At 56.5% G+C, this 14,694-nt stretch overlaps 3 protein-coding genes across 3 annotated transcripts; 1 reads left to right on the top strand and 2 right to left on the bottom strand.

Moving 5' to 3' along the window:
- Positions 1 to 1,098: 1,098 nt before the first annotated feature.
- CGGC5_v003292 (uncharacterized protein) lies at positions 1,099 to 4,083 on the bottom strand (the record flags this gene model as incomplete). Its single annotated transcript, XM_032020849.1, has 1 exon — positions 1,099 to 4,083. The coding sequence occupies one exon, from the start codon at positions 4,081 to 4,083 to the stop codon at positions 1,099 to 1,101; it is 2,985 nt and encodes a 994-aa protein (XP_031882234.1).
- Positions 4,084 to 7,090: 3,007 nt separating this feature from the next.
- On the bottom strand, positions 7,091 to 8,506 carry fmo1-4 (Thiol-specific monooxygenase; the record flags this gene model as incomplete). The annotated part of the gene is made up of 1 exon (XM_032020848.1): positions 7,091 to 8,506. One exon carries the CDS (start codon positions 8,504 to 8,506, stop codon positions 7,091 to 7,093), a length of 1,416 nt encoding a protein of 471 aa, XP_031882237.1.
- A 769-nt stretch (positions 8,507 to 9,275) lies between these two features.
- Positions 9,276 to 13,944, top strand: CGGC5_v003290 (uncharacterized protein; the record flags this gene model as incomplete). The annotated part of the gene is made up of 2 exons (XM_032020847.1): positions 9,276 to 9,656; positions 9,709 to 13,944. 2 exons carry the CDS (start codon positions 9,276 to 9,278, stop codon positions 13,942 to 13,944), a joined length of 4,617 nt encoding a protein of 1,538 aa, XP_031882236.1.
- Positions 13,945 to 14,694: the final 750 nt, after the last annotated feature.

Below are 14,694 nucleotides of genomic sequence, written 5' to 3'. Positions count from 1 at the left end.
TCTCCATCGGCGCAACGCGGGGAAGAGTGGTACGCAATGCTATGCACATTGACAGGGCCAGATAAGCTCCGTATCCGTAACGAACCACCAAAAACAGAAGCGAGATGTGGATTGTGTGGGTGGTACGGGAGAAGAGCAGACGCAGACGCAGGATGCAAATCTCACAGGGATGAGATTCCCAAGGCTGCAGATGCTCATGCCCGTTTTCCTCCGCATGTTGGGGGCTGGGTTGGGGTGGGATGGCGAGGGGGAGGGGGTGTGTGTACCGCGGAATTGGGGGCCAGGGGGGGCGGAGGGACGGGAGGACGGGGACGGGGAGGGGGAGGACCAACGTTCTCCCGCTGCACCCTCCTATGTCTCTACCTCCTCGAGATAGGGGTCCCGGGCTGACTCCCCGCGCCGTCGGGGTACGGCGCCCGGTTGGCCGTCGGGGGGATGCGGATGTGGCTGCCGGCACGCGGAGGCCGCAGCCCGGGGAATGATGTAGTCATATTCCAATCTAAGCCTTGTCGGTCTATAGGGCCTCGTGGTCTTCAATCTCTGCCACGTCCGAACCCGTCATTCTCACCGGAACATCGAAAGACCGCGGCACCCATGTCTGCAGCTTTTAATAGAAACAGCTATAAATATCACTTCCCGATCTTCATCGCCATGGGTCACCATCGATTTCAATGTAGGACTTGGTATGATTTATTTTTGAACTGTCTGGCTCGATCGGTTTGGCAATATGCACCGAGGATGCGAGGGGGTATTTTGTATGAATGACAAAGCAAGAAAACAGCGTGCTTTGGAGAGCAGGTAGGTGATGAGCGAGGGAAAGAAAAAGAAAACAGCCAGGCTATGCCGTTGCAGTGAGGTTCCAACTTCGATATGATGTAATGAAAATGTTCCGTCATGGTACGATTTGCCTCGTGAGGTTGAACAACACGCTCCCAGAACTCCCTTTGCTCATGCATAAAGCATCTTAACCCCAAGTCTCTCTCCCGTTCCATCCTGTAGAGAAATGATCCTGTCGACGGTCTCGCTCCAGCGGTAATGTCGCCTATGCCTATACGCCTGTTCGTGTTTGATTGTTTGCACCGGTTGCAAAGACTGGACTCAGCCTTTGCGGAAAAGCCGTTTCGTTCCCCCAACCTTGCCCATGTCGCCAAACTCAGAGGTCTTGCGCATCTCGCCGCTAGCGAGGCGAACCTTCTCCTTGACGCTCTCAACCCAGGCGCGATTTTCCTCACTCATCTCGACTCTCCGACCAGTCGGACCAGCAAGGCCCAGGAAGGAGCTGTCCTCTTCGGCCCAAGCGTGCGAGCTAGCCCGTGACCTGTTGGAATCTTCTGAAGACGGCGTGTACTTGTCTGGAATGGGTGGCACCGCTGGAGTCTGGGGGAGATACATTGGGACAGAGGTATTTGATGGGAGGTCCGCCGCACCGAAAGATTTCCTAGCCTTTCGCACATGCAGCGGAGTCATCGGAGACATGTCCAAAGCGGAAGCCGGCCGGCTCGGAGGACTTGATGTCGGTCCCCGGCTGTGGCTCGTTGGCGGACGGGGAATATCTCGAACCTCGACCTTGGCCTTGTCCGCACCTGTAGATCGACGACCATGGTGCGCCGCATACTCCTTCAGATACTCTCCAAGGTCAGCCCATCCACCACCAACACGAACCATGACACGCTCTCCGTTCTCACCGACACAGCGAATGAACAACTTGATAGGAGCCTCTCCGGTAGATCGGGAAAGGTGGTAAACCTTGATGTCCTGCTGGCCCTGAGGGCGCCTCGGTCTGGGGTTCTTGGCGTAGGCAGGTGCAAGTGTCAAGTACGGTGTAGGGGCTCGCGAAGAGGTCCGTGATGTCACGGACATGGCGGAAGCGGATCTTCTCATCGTTTCTCTGGATGGCTTCTTAAGCCGTCTCGCAGGTAGATCCGGTGGCGGAGGGTTCAGGTTCACTTTCGGAGGACCCGAGGCCAGCTTGATGTTGGCCGGAATCGAGTCAAGAATGTCACTGATTTGCTGCCGAAGATAATCGTCTGACCTGATATCTGAGGGTGCTCTAGGCGGAGGGACGGTTGTGAAAGACGTGTCGAACTCGTCATCCAAGAAGGAAGACTCGAGAGGGAGCGCCGGCAGCAGGCCGTCTCCGTGTGGACCAACCATTGGGCTGGCGCTATCCTCTCTGAAGCTGGGCCGGAACGGGGGTGAGCTGGGCGGACTGATGCTCATGAAACGTGTGGTGGCAGCTTGTTGACGGGCGGTCTCGACAGCCTTCTGACGCGGCAGAGGCGGCGAAGCTGAGACTTCAGGGGCGTCACTCGTGGCATCTGCCAGCAGACTGGTGTGACCATGAAGGACGGTGGATGATTGCGATGCGTTGCTGCCGCGCCGACCGGGACGGATCAGTGGCGGCAGCTCTAGCTCATCCTCGCTCTCGGGTGTGTCTGACAGAATCTCGACGCCCTCGTCGTCGACCGAAGTCGAGGGCGCGCCAGTGTTGTCCTCATGGCTAGCTCTGATGATTGGCACGACTATTTCCTCCTTCGTCTTGCCTTCCCAAGAGCTGGATGTGTCACTCTTCTTGGTGTGCTCTTCATTGCGCATCTCGGTCAGAGGCATTCGCTTGGCTTTGGAAGCCTCAGCGGAGCCATCAAGACCAATTGCCGTTGTCGTTGAGTGCGCCTTCTTGTGTGCTTGTAGCTGGGAAGGAGACACCTCAGGGGCTTCTTCGTCGGAGCCCTCTGATTGTTCAGGGGTGGCGTCGGCATGGAAAATGATGGAATTGCTCTCGCTCTTGTCGGTGACTGGTTCTGTCTTTGAAGGCTCACTCTTGATGGGGACAGGCAGAGTGACCGTCCTCGGGTCGTCCGCAACAACTGGCAGAGAGCTAGCATTGACTTGGGGGTTGCTTGCGGTCTTCTCAACAGTGTCTTTGGTGGATGTTTTCTGAGCTTGCTGCTCAGACCCATTCGTAGTTACCTCCGGCGGCTGTTTGATTGAGACACTCGCCGGCTCAGTTGGCGTGGTTGAGATAGAATCCTTCTGGCGCATGAGCTTGGCCCATTCTCCTTCCCGAATCTTTTGTTCGCCGACGGCAACCCATTCCGCGTAGTTCCGCTCAATCTTCTCCATCCGATCAAGCCAGTCATCTGGCAGGGTATCTTGCAACCCTTCCAAGCTGTCGAGCATGTAATCAAGGCTGCGCCCTGACTTTGTGATTTGCTTCTCCAGCACTGCTTTCACAACGGTGTAAGCTTGCTTGAGCTGAGACAATTCGTCATTTTCAGCCGCGTCTTCCACCGGCGGCGTGTTTGCTGGTGATGATAGCACATCCCACGCGGATTCGAGGGCGAACTCTGCCTCTGCAATGCCAGCTAGCAAAGCAGGTATGCGACGAAGGACGGACAGTCTGATGTGCCAAACCTTCAGCAGGCGACATAGTTTGGAAAGATTCGGCAGTGATTGAATGATGATTGCTGTGAGAAGAGCCGTCAAGTCATCCATGCGGTTGTACGCGAGCAGAGAAGAAACAGAACGGGAATCTGTCGAAACTGGCGTCCCGGGTCTCGATAGAGGAATGATGTGGCTGTGCATGACGTGACTTTTGATGTCCTCGATACGCAACTCGTCCATGTCGTGAGAAATCCCGTCCACCCTGTCCTCGTACCGGAGGACGTCGTCGGCAGGTAGGCTCCCCATATATTCGGCATCATCTCGGGAGGTCGAGTCGTTTCCTTGGTCTGAAGATTGCCGCCTCTGAGGGTCTGGCATCTCGAAGCCTGCGGAGCCGGAGGCCTCGGGCCAGGGCCAGTCGGACAGCTCCTCAAGCCATTCGTATATCTTGCGGCTCGCAACGGCAGCGCGCATAGCGAATTCCTGCTCGCTAACGGTGCAGTTGTCAAGGCACTGTTTCAATTCGGTGCTTGGTGATTGAAGCATCTCGACGGCGGTCATGGGGGTTAGGCGGTTCAACAATTCGTCGTTGGGTCGGTTTCGTGTGGGCGATTGCTCGTCGGAGAGGCGGTACTGGCGCCTCGGGGGGCGCAGCTGGTGGCCATGGCTAGGCGTGACGGGCTGGGGATGGTCGGTCATTGTGTGTTTGTTAGTATGAATTTGTTGTCGAACGTGCGATTGCGAGGTCGAGGGGAGCGGGCATGGCTCGCTTCTATGAGCCTGGGACGAAGAGTGCGTCGGTGAATATGGCCATATCGCGGATCATGGGCGGTGTTTGTAGACGGTTCTCATAATCGAGGAAGCCGAAGTGACCAGGCCTTTCTTTCCCTTGCTTTCGAGCTCTGTTGTCCGGCGCACTTGGTCTGAGACGATCCGCGGCTGCGAAGGAGGCAGGTTGTCGCACACACAAGGTGGGTTCTGGTTCCTTCGGGAGTAGCTGTCGTTCGTTCGGGTAGTCGCAGGGTGTTTCCGACTGGCAGCCGTGTTGCTGGTGTGGCTTCGATGGAAAAAGGAACGGGAGTCGCGGCGCGGTGTCCGGGGGATGCAAGGGCGCGCAAGGTTAAGTAGGGTTGGTTGTTGCTGCTGAAGAATAAGAAATGGTGGGATGGATAAGGGTACTGCAGTAGGGACGGACAAGAGAGGCAGGCAGCGTCGGATTGGTGAGGTAAAGAAAGAATGAGGGACTGGTGAGGTGAGATTCGTATGTAGATGGGATGGGTAGGTAGGATAGGGTAGGTAGGTTATGAAAGAAGGAGTGAATGAAGTCGGGCAAGACGGATGTTTCGCGCCTGGGCGGGTGAAGGAGAGCAAGCTAATGCACCCGCGACACGGCCTGGGATGGGGGGTTAAAGGGAAGAGGGAGATGTGAAGCAGGTGAAAGGGGACCAGAAAGAGGGTTTCGTGTTCCAGACAGAAAGAGGAGATTTATTAATTGGTATGGATTAATGGAAATGGAATATTGGGTGCTGGCGCATGTAAGGTGCGTTAGCTGGATGGGGACCAGGGACGTGGACGGACGCTGCATCCAAGAAGATGGATGGGTGGATGGGTGGATGGGTGGATGCCCGGTCCAAGAAGGAGGATGGATGGGGACGTGGTGGACGGGGGTTGGAATGGGCTGCGAGAGTGCAAGTCAGGTACCCGAGGCAGGGAATGGCCTTACCCAGCAGAACGCACCCAGCAAGTGTCCCAGATCAGTGTGTGATGTGGTGTGGGCGACGCCTGGATTTGATCGGTTCGTGTGGAGATGCCCTCTGAATTGACAGGCCTCCCAGCCCCCGTCATGCAAGCGCTTGCGCCAGTCCGTCCCCGTTTTGCAGGCGTGGAAGAAGGCCACTGGCCGCAGCTGTTCTGCAGTGATCCTCACTTGCCAGCGAAACCAACAATGGAAGGCTAAGAATACCACCGCGACGGCGACTATCGAATCCGGGCCAAGGCAATTACGTGAGGCGAGAAAAGAGGCGAGGCGAGGCGAGGCGAGGCGAGGTGCAGCGCAAGGCAATTCTGCAGCAGCAGAAGAGTCGGTCTGCCCTCAGTGCCCTGATGCCCTGATGCCGGCTGCAGCGCATTCTGCATTCTGCATGGCCACTTACTTGGTTAATGCAGACGGTGACCGCATTTCGACGTCCTTTCCGTCCTCATCGCCCGCCCGCCCGCTGGGAATGTGATTATGTGATGGGTTGTCCCTGTCTGAGCTTGATGCAGTCCGTCTGCCAGCCTCCTCCCACAGCCTAGACCAACAAGAGGCCAATGTCTGGGATCCCTAGACAGCTGTCTTGGGATTCCGGTCTTCTTAATTCAGTCAATGCCGCGCGCACATTGAGGTCGATGCATTGAGGTCGATGCTCATCCGCAGTCGCCCTTTTTCTTGACGCGCTTCCCCTGACCGCGTTCTCTCCACTGCACCAGGAAGAAGAGATGAGATGGCATGCACGACATTCGACGCTCGGATGTTGACACTGATGCTGTCGGGTGGTCTTTTGACCTGCCAGACATGCGTGTTTGACACCGTGACATGGGCCAACGCTACCGGCGACCTTCACAGGCAAAAAACACGTCAAACCAAACATGAAGCTCTGATAGCTGTCAGGTAGCTTTGCAGCTAAGGCCGGTAGCTCAGCTCGTGGCTGCATGAGCTGGCGCAGAGAGACGACAACGCCAAAGGTCAGGGCAGTCACAGTCAGAGTCAGAGTCAGAGGGTGACGCCAACCAGAGACCAGACAGAAAAGAAAGAAAAAACGATCAGCCACTACGAACAAACCTAGCCCAACGCGCGCCAGCACCAGCCAATCCTCGCCCGCTTCCATCGCTTCCGGCGATCCTCATCCCCCCACTGCGGCGACCTTAGCTGCCCTGCTATTGCTCGCCCAGCAAAAGAGCTCAGAGCTCCCATGTCATTGGCCGTGCCGTGCAGCTCAACCCGGAAGCCCTTCAAAACATTTGCAGCTCATCCCAGCAGCCTTGGAGCTTGCCCTGCTCATCCCGTCCAGTGTGAGCTCTGTGTGACGGACGACCGACGACGAACGCATCGCCGCGTGCTTGACCTGCTGCTGAGTCGGACAATCATACACCATCGGACAAAGAACGGCGTCCGCGTCTGGCTCTCCGTCTCGTTCGTCGGTTCTGCTCATTTCCCTATGAAATATGTCCCCCCGCTGTTATTAAACATTCCTCGTCGCCTGCCGTTGGCTGGCCCGGAAACGCGCTCGGGACCATCTCGCCTGAGAGCTCCCTTGTCCCACTACCACAGATTCGGTTACCTCAACCCTGCTGCTTTCTAGATTGGAACACGAGGGGCCGCCCAGGGCCCTCTCGGCAAGCTCCAGTCTCGGCTTCTAAAAACGACTGCTGTCTTGTCATGGGTTTGACACCCATCCCATCATCCATCGTGGGGACGAGAGCTTGTCTCTTCTTTTCTCACTGCGTATCGTCACTACAGTTACAGGCCATGTCCCGGAGGTGCCACCGTCTCACCATCAAGATCCGAAAGCTCCTCTTGCGCCACTCGCCTCGTGGGGGGAATCTCGAAATATCTCATTTTTGTGAGAATGAATTATGGAGTTGTTTAACTTATGTTGGATATCGCGTGCTGAATCTAGATCTATCCACGATGCTTATGCACGATATGCAACCTACACAAACAGATCTACAGCTTAGACGGCAGGAGCTTCCACTTTCCCTTACCCGGGTACACGAACCCAAGCTCTCCCAGTGTGGTTGCTGTTCCTCCTCGCTTTTCAAACTCTTGCTTTGCATAGTAGTAGATGCTCCGCTCCCAGAATTGTTCGTCTTCCCAATGTGGCGGCTCTTTGCCCAGGTTTATCGACTCTATCGCCCAGTCGTGCAGCGAGTTCAGAAAACGACCGTCGTCGCCATCGTCAACGAGGACGTGGAGGTTCTTGTCCCCACGTTTCTCAAACAGCGCAAGTTCCCAGGCCACCTGATCTTCGACCGCCGGCATGCTCAGGTTATTTGACCAAACCGCCCCCAGCACAGCGGCTTGTGTTTCTGTCAGTGGCCACGGGACCGTCTTGACCAGCAGACCGGCAAATGCCAGGGTTGGGTGGTCGATGAGGAAGAGGTGTTGGTAGAGACCTCTGACACCCTTGCCGGTTGACAAAAGATGCGGCTTCAGGATCTCAGGTAGGAACGGAAAGCTGAAGAAAAACCCAGTGCAGTAGATAACCGTGGAAATGTCTTCCTCTACGGTCCCGTCTTCGAAACGGACCGCCTTCTTCTCCGGTAAATATTCTGCTATCGCGGGCACTTCGACTACCCCGATGTGGTCCACCTTGTCTGGTGGCGTTGGGTGGTGTACTGACAAAAAGACCTTGTCGGCGAGCGGGCTGATTTGGCGGGCGATGTCGAGACCCGAGGGTCCGTTGCCGACTACGATGACCCTCTGGCCCGCAAACTGTTCCGGCACCCGGTAATTCTTGGAGTGCAGGATGGCTCGGGGATAAGCCTCGTGATAGGCCTTAATGCCCTTGACGTCCGGGATGTAGGGTACATCGTAGTGTCCGTTGGCTATGACCACGGCGTCGTACGTGTCGCTGAAAGTCCGGCCGGTGACGGTGCATGCTGCTTCCAGGTCCCACTTATCCCGGCCGTTCTCCTGCCGGAGGTCGAGTGCCTTGACCTGGTGAGAGAACCTGATGAGATGGCGGACGTCCTCGGCGTACTTTACGAGATACCGGTAGATGGCCTGCCGGGACGGGAAGATCCATGCATCGTCCGGGAACGGCGTGTCCTTGTACAGCATCGTCGTCTTGACGGTGTTGGCGTGGAGCGTCCCGTACATGGGCGTGGGGAACACGGGCGGCTCATCGGGATTGGGCCGGATCGGAGGGTCCTGGGGACAGAACGGATCCGTCTGGGGGACGTGGAGAGACGTCGTCGGATGCTCGCTGTAGTTCCAGACACCGCCAACCTCGGCCTGCTGCTCGAAGACGACAATAGACTCAAAGCTTCCTTGCGCCTCGAGGTACCGGGCGGCAGCCAGGCCGGTGGGCCCGGCGCCGATGATGGCGATTTTCTTGACGTCGAACGGAACGGCGCTCATGTTTTGACGGTTTGCAAGGGGGCACAGACCTTGCCTGTCTTACAATAAAGCGATTACAATGGCCAGCGGCGTGTTTAAAAGCAACGCGACGACATATCATGCCCCACGAGGTCGGAGTGCGTTATATCGGCGGAGAATCACACAATCGGCTGGAATCGGACAGAGTGGTGGACCCCGGCGGATACGGAGATGCCCCTCGCTTGATATCGCATCCGGGTTCGCGAAATACGCCTCTGCTCGTTGCAATTGGATGCTTTGACGTGTAGACACATTGCATGTACTCGTTCTTGCAAAACATGCCTATTCTGGCCCGGAAGAACGCTTCAGAAGTCGGATGTCAGCCATTGACAAGGTATATCCAGGAGAGTCACATGACTCGCAGGGGGCTCGGAAGCCAGCCCGGCGCCGCTGCTTGCGCCCGTCTTATCGATAAGAGACTCCCTGTTTTGCCCGGCAAGTTCGCGACACCGCCTTCCTCTTCTGCCACGTTCCCCCTTGTGGGTGCTGACGCAGCGTTGGTGCAGGTGCAGCTCCTCCAGCCGGGAGCCTCCCTTGTTGCTTTCTTCCACAGAGGTTCACGAAGCGATGCTGCACCACGAGGTCGACCTCAGTAACCAACTTCACCCACCTTCTTTCTGGCCTCGATAAATTACAGATTCTTTTCGCAACCATTTCTTGTTGATGAATTCGTCTTCATTACTTCTTGTCTTGTTTTGACCCGCGCGTCACCCCGCGTCGCATATCTCGGTTTGACGAGCCTCATGACGCGATGTCTGAGGATCAGCTACCCTCGCAGCTCCAAGCTGCCGAGGGCACTCCCATCGCGCAATTGAGCCCCGAAATTCAGGATACCAAATTGCGCGTCGTCCGTGGCGTTGTAACGATCACCTGGCCGTACAGCATTATCAACAAAACAGTCGCTTTCCTCCTCGCCGAACCCGACTTCCGATTGCGCCGCGCCAAGGGACAGGTGCGCGTCGAATTCAGTGGATCAAGCGCAAAGTCCGTACAAGATGCTGGATTGGGTAGCGGCGATGAGGTGACGCTCAGCTTGGATGGTGTTGAGTTGGTTGTGGATGATTCCAAAACGCGCGTACCCGGTACAAGTCTAGGATGGCAATTGAAGTTCAAAGAGCGGCTTCTGCTCCAGGTACACAGCGACGATATCGCACAGGTCTTCGCATTACTCTAACAATTACCAGGCGAAAATCAGCGACTCGGAAGAAGTCAAGCTCATCGACATCGATCATCCTGTCGCCCCCGAGCCAGCCGCCGAGCCCGAACCCGAACCTGATTCTGAACAGTTGCCCGCGTCGGTCCTCGATTCGTTCAAAGAACCCGCAAAGAGCCCAGAACCTCTTATTGCAACGCCTGTGCGGAGTGTTTCTGCGAAGCGATCGGCCGACCAGAGCCTAGGCTTGGACGAGTATGCTTCGCCCGCATTCCTGAAGCGCGCGAGGATGTCGTACGGATCCCTGTTTGCAGACAGCCAGGACATATTCGAAGAAGATATCTCAGCGAAGGCTCGGGCAAAGAAACGGACCAAGACGGGTAGATACAGCGGGGTCTGGAGATATGCAAGTCAATCCCCAAGCCCTGAGCCGGAAGCCCGCGAAGACGACAAGGACGAGGAGGATGAAGATGACACACCAATGGCGGACGAACAACCAGCAGCAGCCACGCCAGCAGCCACGCCAGCAGCCACGCCCTCCCGACCGAAGATGGTTGACGGAGCTTGTCAAACCATGGAGCTGGACGCAAGTCCTCCGAGAGACGTCCAGGTCGCCGCAGAGGCTCGGCATGACCCTTCACAGTTTTGGCAGACACCTTCAAAGTCAACTATGATTGACTCAGGCGTACAGTCAGATCTGAATCTGGGTATGCCATCGGATTTGCATGACAGCTTTGTGCAGACTGCACCGATACCGATGTTTACTTCGGCCCACGAGCACTACCCGCAGGCTTTTGATCAGCCACCTCTCGGTCCAGTGTTTAGCCACGAGATCCATCCGTCAGACATGGAGCCGCAGTACCACGCCGATGAACCATTTCACGAGCACTCGGACTCCTATCCGGAAGCAGAACTTGAGCACGGCGTTGAAACTCATGGCCAATATCCCACGTCGTTCCTCGAGCCGCACCATTTCGATCCACACCTCGCTGCTACTACTCAGCCTGCTTCAGAGACGATGCCAGCTTATGAGGAGCATCATACGCCACAGGGACATCCGGCTGAGCCTGGGCATCACACCGAGTTTATCGATGGGATTGCCGAACCGCAACAGGTGCCTTGGGGTATGACGTCGATGCAGCGCTCCAGGTCGCCGATGAGGCCAGTAGACGGATCCACAGCAGGCTTCAAATCGGTTAATGCCAAGGCGAAGGCCGAAATTCCTACAGAAGAACAAGCTGGAACACAAGCCATCCCCAGCGATAGCTGGCGTGAGGACCACGAGCGCCAGCCCGCCGAGCATCAAGAAGATCCGGAAGGCAAGCAGGCCGCCCTTAGAGTCGAAGAAGATCAGGTGTCGGAGAACTACGACGGACCTGAGGAAGAGGTGGGCTCCAAGACGTATGCTGAGAGGCACTGGGAGACGATCGAACAGAAGGCAGAGGAAAAAGCAGCCACTGCATTGGAGGACCCTCAAGAAAGCAGTGAGGGCAGCGACAGTGGCAGTGGTGACAGCGACGCCGAGGCTGAAAACGAAGAGGATGACGCCGGCGGGGACTACGACATTACCAACTACCGCAATCTCAGCAACAATCAAGACGATGACGATGGGTCAGATCTTGAGTCTGATTATGGCCGAGAAGAAGAGGAAGAGATTTACGACAGCGATGTTCAGGCCAACGAAGACGATGAGGTGGATGAAGACGCCGAAGACGCTGAAAACCTCGGAGAGTACGACGAGTACGAAGAGGAGGAAGATTATGAGGAAGAGGAGGATGAGGAGAATCAACCTCCTCCTGCCTCAAGGGCCGCCCCCCAAGTGATCAGCTTGTTGTCAGACTCAGAAGATGATGACGATGAGCCTCCACCTGCGGCTCCAGCAGCACAACCACAACAAGTACCACAATATGATGGGTCATCCGACGACGAGGACGCGCCGGAGGACGAAGAGGAGAGCGACAAGGAAAATCTTCGTCAGAATCACCAAATTTCATCACCCGTGATATCCGACGAAGAGAGTGAAGGGGAGGACGAATCAGACCAAGAGCCGAATGTCGGTACTCCAACACCCAGACCTCGCGAATCCAGAGGCGCACCTGAAATTTTGTCAGAGGTCAATACGTCTTCACCCCAAGCTGCCGTTAGCGACTCTGCAGATATGACGACGGCCACCGTCGGCGAGGACTTCGAGACGATGAGCCCTATTAAAATACCGCATATAGCAGAACATGCTAAGGATAGTAGCCCTCGACCGGTTTCCCGAGACGATTCCGAGATGCTGGAGGCGGAGCTCGAGCACGAGTTAGAGGAGGAAATTGCGGCCGAAGAGGCGCGCCACGACCAAGAGACAACGGATGAGCCAGCGGTCAAGACAGTTGCAGCCGACGAGACCCGAAGCGAAGAAACATCGGATCCCGCAGCCGTGAGCGAACCTACGAACATCGAAGTTACTAAAGTCCAGGTGGAAACAACTGTTCAGACGGAAGAGGTCAGAGATGCACCCGAAGAAACGGGTGCTGCTGAGGTAGATCTGGAACCTGCCGACAGGGGTGCTGCTGAAGCGATGGACATTAACATGGCGGACGCAGACGAAAAGCCTGTCGACGAGGTCGCTAGAGGAGGACCTGAAGAGTCCGAGATGGACGTCGCAAAGGCCGATGAGTCTCTGCTAGACGAGGAGATGGACCAAGAGCAGCTCATCCAAAGTCAGCTCGAGGACGAGACCATGGCAGAAATCCACTCGCAGACGATCATCACACTAGAAGCCGAAGCAACTGAGCTCGACGAGACCTCGCGAATTGACGATGAGATGGACGAAGACGCTTCACCCAGAGCCTCGCCAGAGCTGCAGGTGAAGGAGAAACTGCAGGTCGAGGTCTCCACCGAGATTCTTGTCTCTGCGTCGCCCAAAGATCAAGAATCACGCCAGCATCAGTCCGAAGATGCAATGGACGTAGACGAGGCCCGAACTGGACAAGCTGAGATGGCCTCTCCGCCTCCAACTCAGGCTCAATCGCAACCCGAGGAGGTTGTATCGGCCGAGACGCAAGATCCTCGAGCCAGTGAAGACCACGATGAGGATAATGATGTCTCGCTGGTTCAACTGCCAACACCCAGAGAAACGCAAGTGACGGAGTCATTTGTCTCCCAATCAGTGGTCGATACTCAGGACACGGAAGAAATTGTCGCCGACAGACCTTCCCCAGATTCCACCAGCAAGAGGCGGGTAGAAGAGGAGACTCTAACGGCGACTGTGGAAAATCCGGAGAACCCTGGCGACGCAGCTTCACCTATCAACGAAGACGCATCTCAAATCCGAGACTCCTCGGCGCAACCGTCGGAAGCGCACTCATCTCTTATCGCCGAGGATCTCGCGGAGGAGAGCAACACCGCCCAGCCAAATCCGAGGCGAGGGCGCGGACACCGAAGAAACAAGTCAGATAACAAGGATCTTGATCCTAGCGTCAAGCTGGCCCGTGCATCAATCGCATCGCGACGTTCGACACGCCTATCAGATCGCACGACCCCTGACAGCACTCGTGTTACCTCCCGAGCCAGGTCGCATAGCCTCGCACTCAGAAGTGACTCGCCAGAAGATGAAGACGACGAGGGCGTGCAGCTCGCCAGGGCCGCGATCAAGTCACCATCGCGAGCAGCAGCGAAAGAAAAAGAGGCACCCGCAACCCCGGCAGGTGACGCCTCCACCACCACCACCACCGCCTCGTTGAAGTCGCAGCTTACAAAGTCGCTACAAGACGTGCCCGACTGCATATCACTAAAGGTGCTCCGCAACCACCCGGGTAGGGCGGTGGACGTGCTGGCGATTGCGACGACAGAGCCTCCCGAGGCTAAGCGGGCCAAGAGTGGACCCCGAGGCATCATGCTGGCGTTCAACATCACGGATCACTCCGTCGCGCCCACGCAGACGGTGCCTGTGCACATCTTCCGCCCGCACAGGGCGGCGCTGCCCGTCGTGCACCCGGGCGACGCGGTCCTCCTCCGGCACTTTAGCATCACGTCGATGACGGGCCGGGGGTTTGGGCTCCGGGCCAACGACGGCTCGAGCTGGGCGGTGTTTGAGCGCGACAGTCAGGATGACCTACCGCAGATCCGCGGGCCGCCGGTGGAGCTTTCGAAGCAGGAGACGTCGCATGCGGCTCTGCTCAGGCAATGGTACAGCGGGTTGGATGCGAAGGCGTTGGCCAAGTTGGACAAGGCCAACGACGCGACTCCCGCGGCAGACACAGGGAAGGAGGACGGCAAGTGAGATGATTCAGAAGGGGTGTGTGTTTATTCAAATGCGAGGAGGCCCCGTACGCAGTAAAGTTACCTACCTGTCTTGGTTGATATGGCATGAACGGAATGGAGAGATATCACGATAGTGTCAATACAAAAGTTGTTGAGCGTTGATTGGCTGTCTGTCTGTCATGGGCTATGCGGGCGGGTTTCATGCGAAGTTGTACAATACCACTACACTACGCAATGTACACGGAAGACAGGCAAATAAAAAAACTGGCGACTGTACAACGGTCGAGCTAGTGTGTCATCGGGAGCCAAGCAAAGACGATCGTGGAGAAATCCCCATGGAGAAAAGGGTTAGGCAGTGGCAAAGCGGGTGGGCAGCAACCACTGACGGCGGGGAGGGGAAAGGAATAATAAAAAAGAGGCCACCCACAGAAAAAAAAACCCCTCCTCCTGCTCCCCGTCCATTTGGCGCGCGTTTGCATGTGTGTGTGTGTGTGTGTGGATATATGTGTGTGCGAGAGGATGTGTTCGCGTCCGCTACAGTCTTGGTCCGCCCGTCTAAAGGTTCACACGCCCCCCCTTGCAGAACAGAACGAGGGGAGCCACTGGAGATGCAGGCATTTTGTTGATTGTAAGCAGCGGGCGGAGACAGTCCGGCATCAAGCAGCGAGCGGGAAAGTCCCGTTATCTGGATGTTGCTGTTTTTTGACTTGTCAAACAATAGCTGCTGCTAGCTAGAGTAAGGCAGCCCACCCCCTCCCCCCCTCCACCC

This window comes from Colletotrichum fructicola (genome assembly GCF_000319635.2).
Source record: "Colletotrichum fructicola Nara gc5 chromosome Unknown KSG_Nara_v1_contig02, whole genome shotgun sequence".
In the NCBI taxonomy this organism is placed as follows: domain Eukaryota; kingdom Fungi; phylum Ascomycota; class Sordariomycetes; order Glomerellales; family Glomerellaceae; genus Colletotrichum; species Colletotrichum fructicola.
This window is presented reverse-complemented; position numbering and strand designations above follow the sequence as displayed.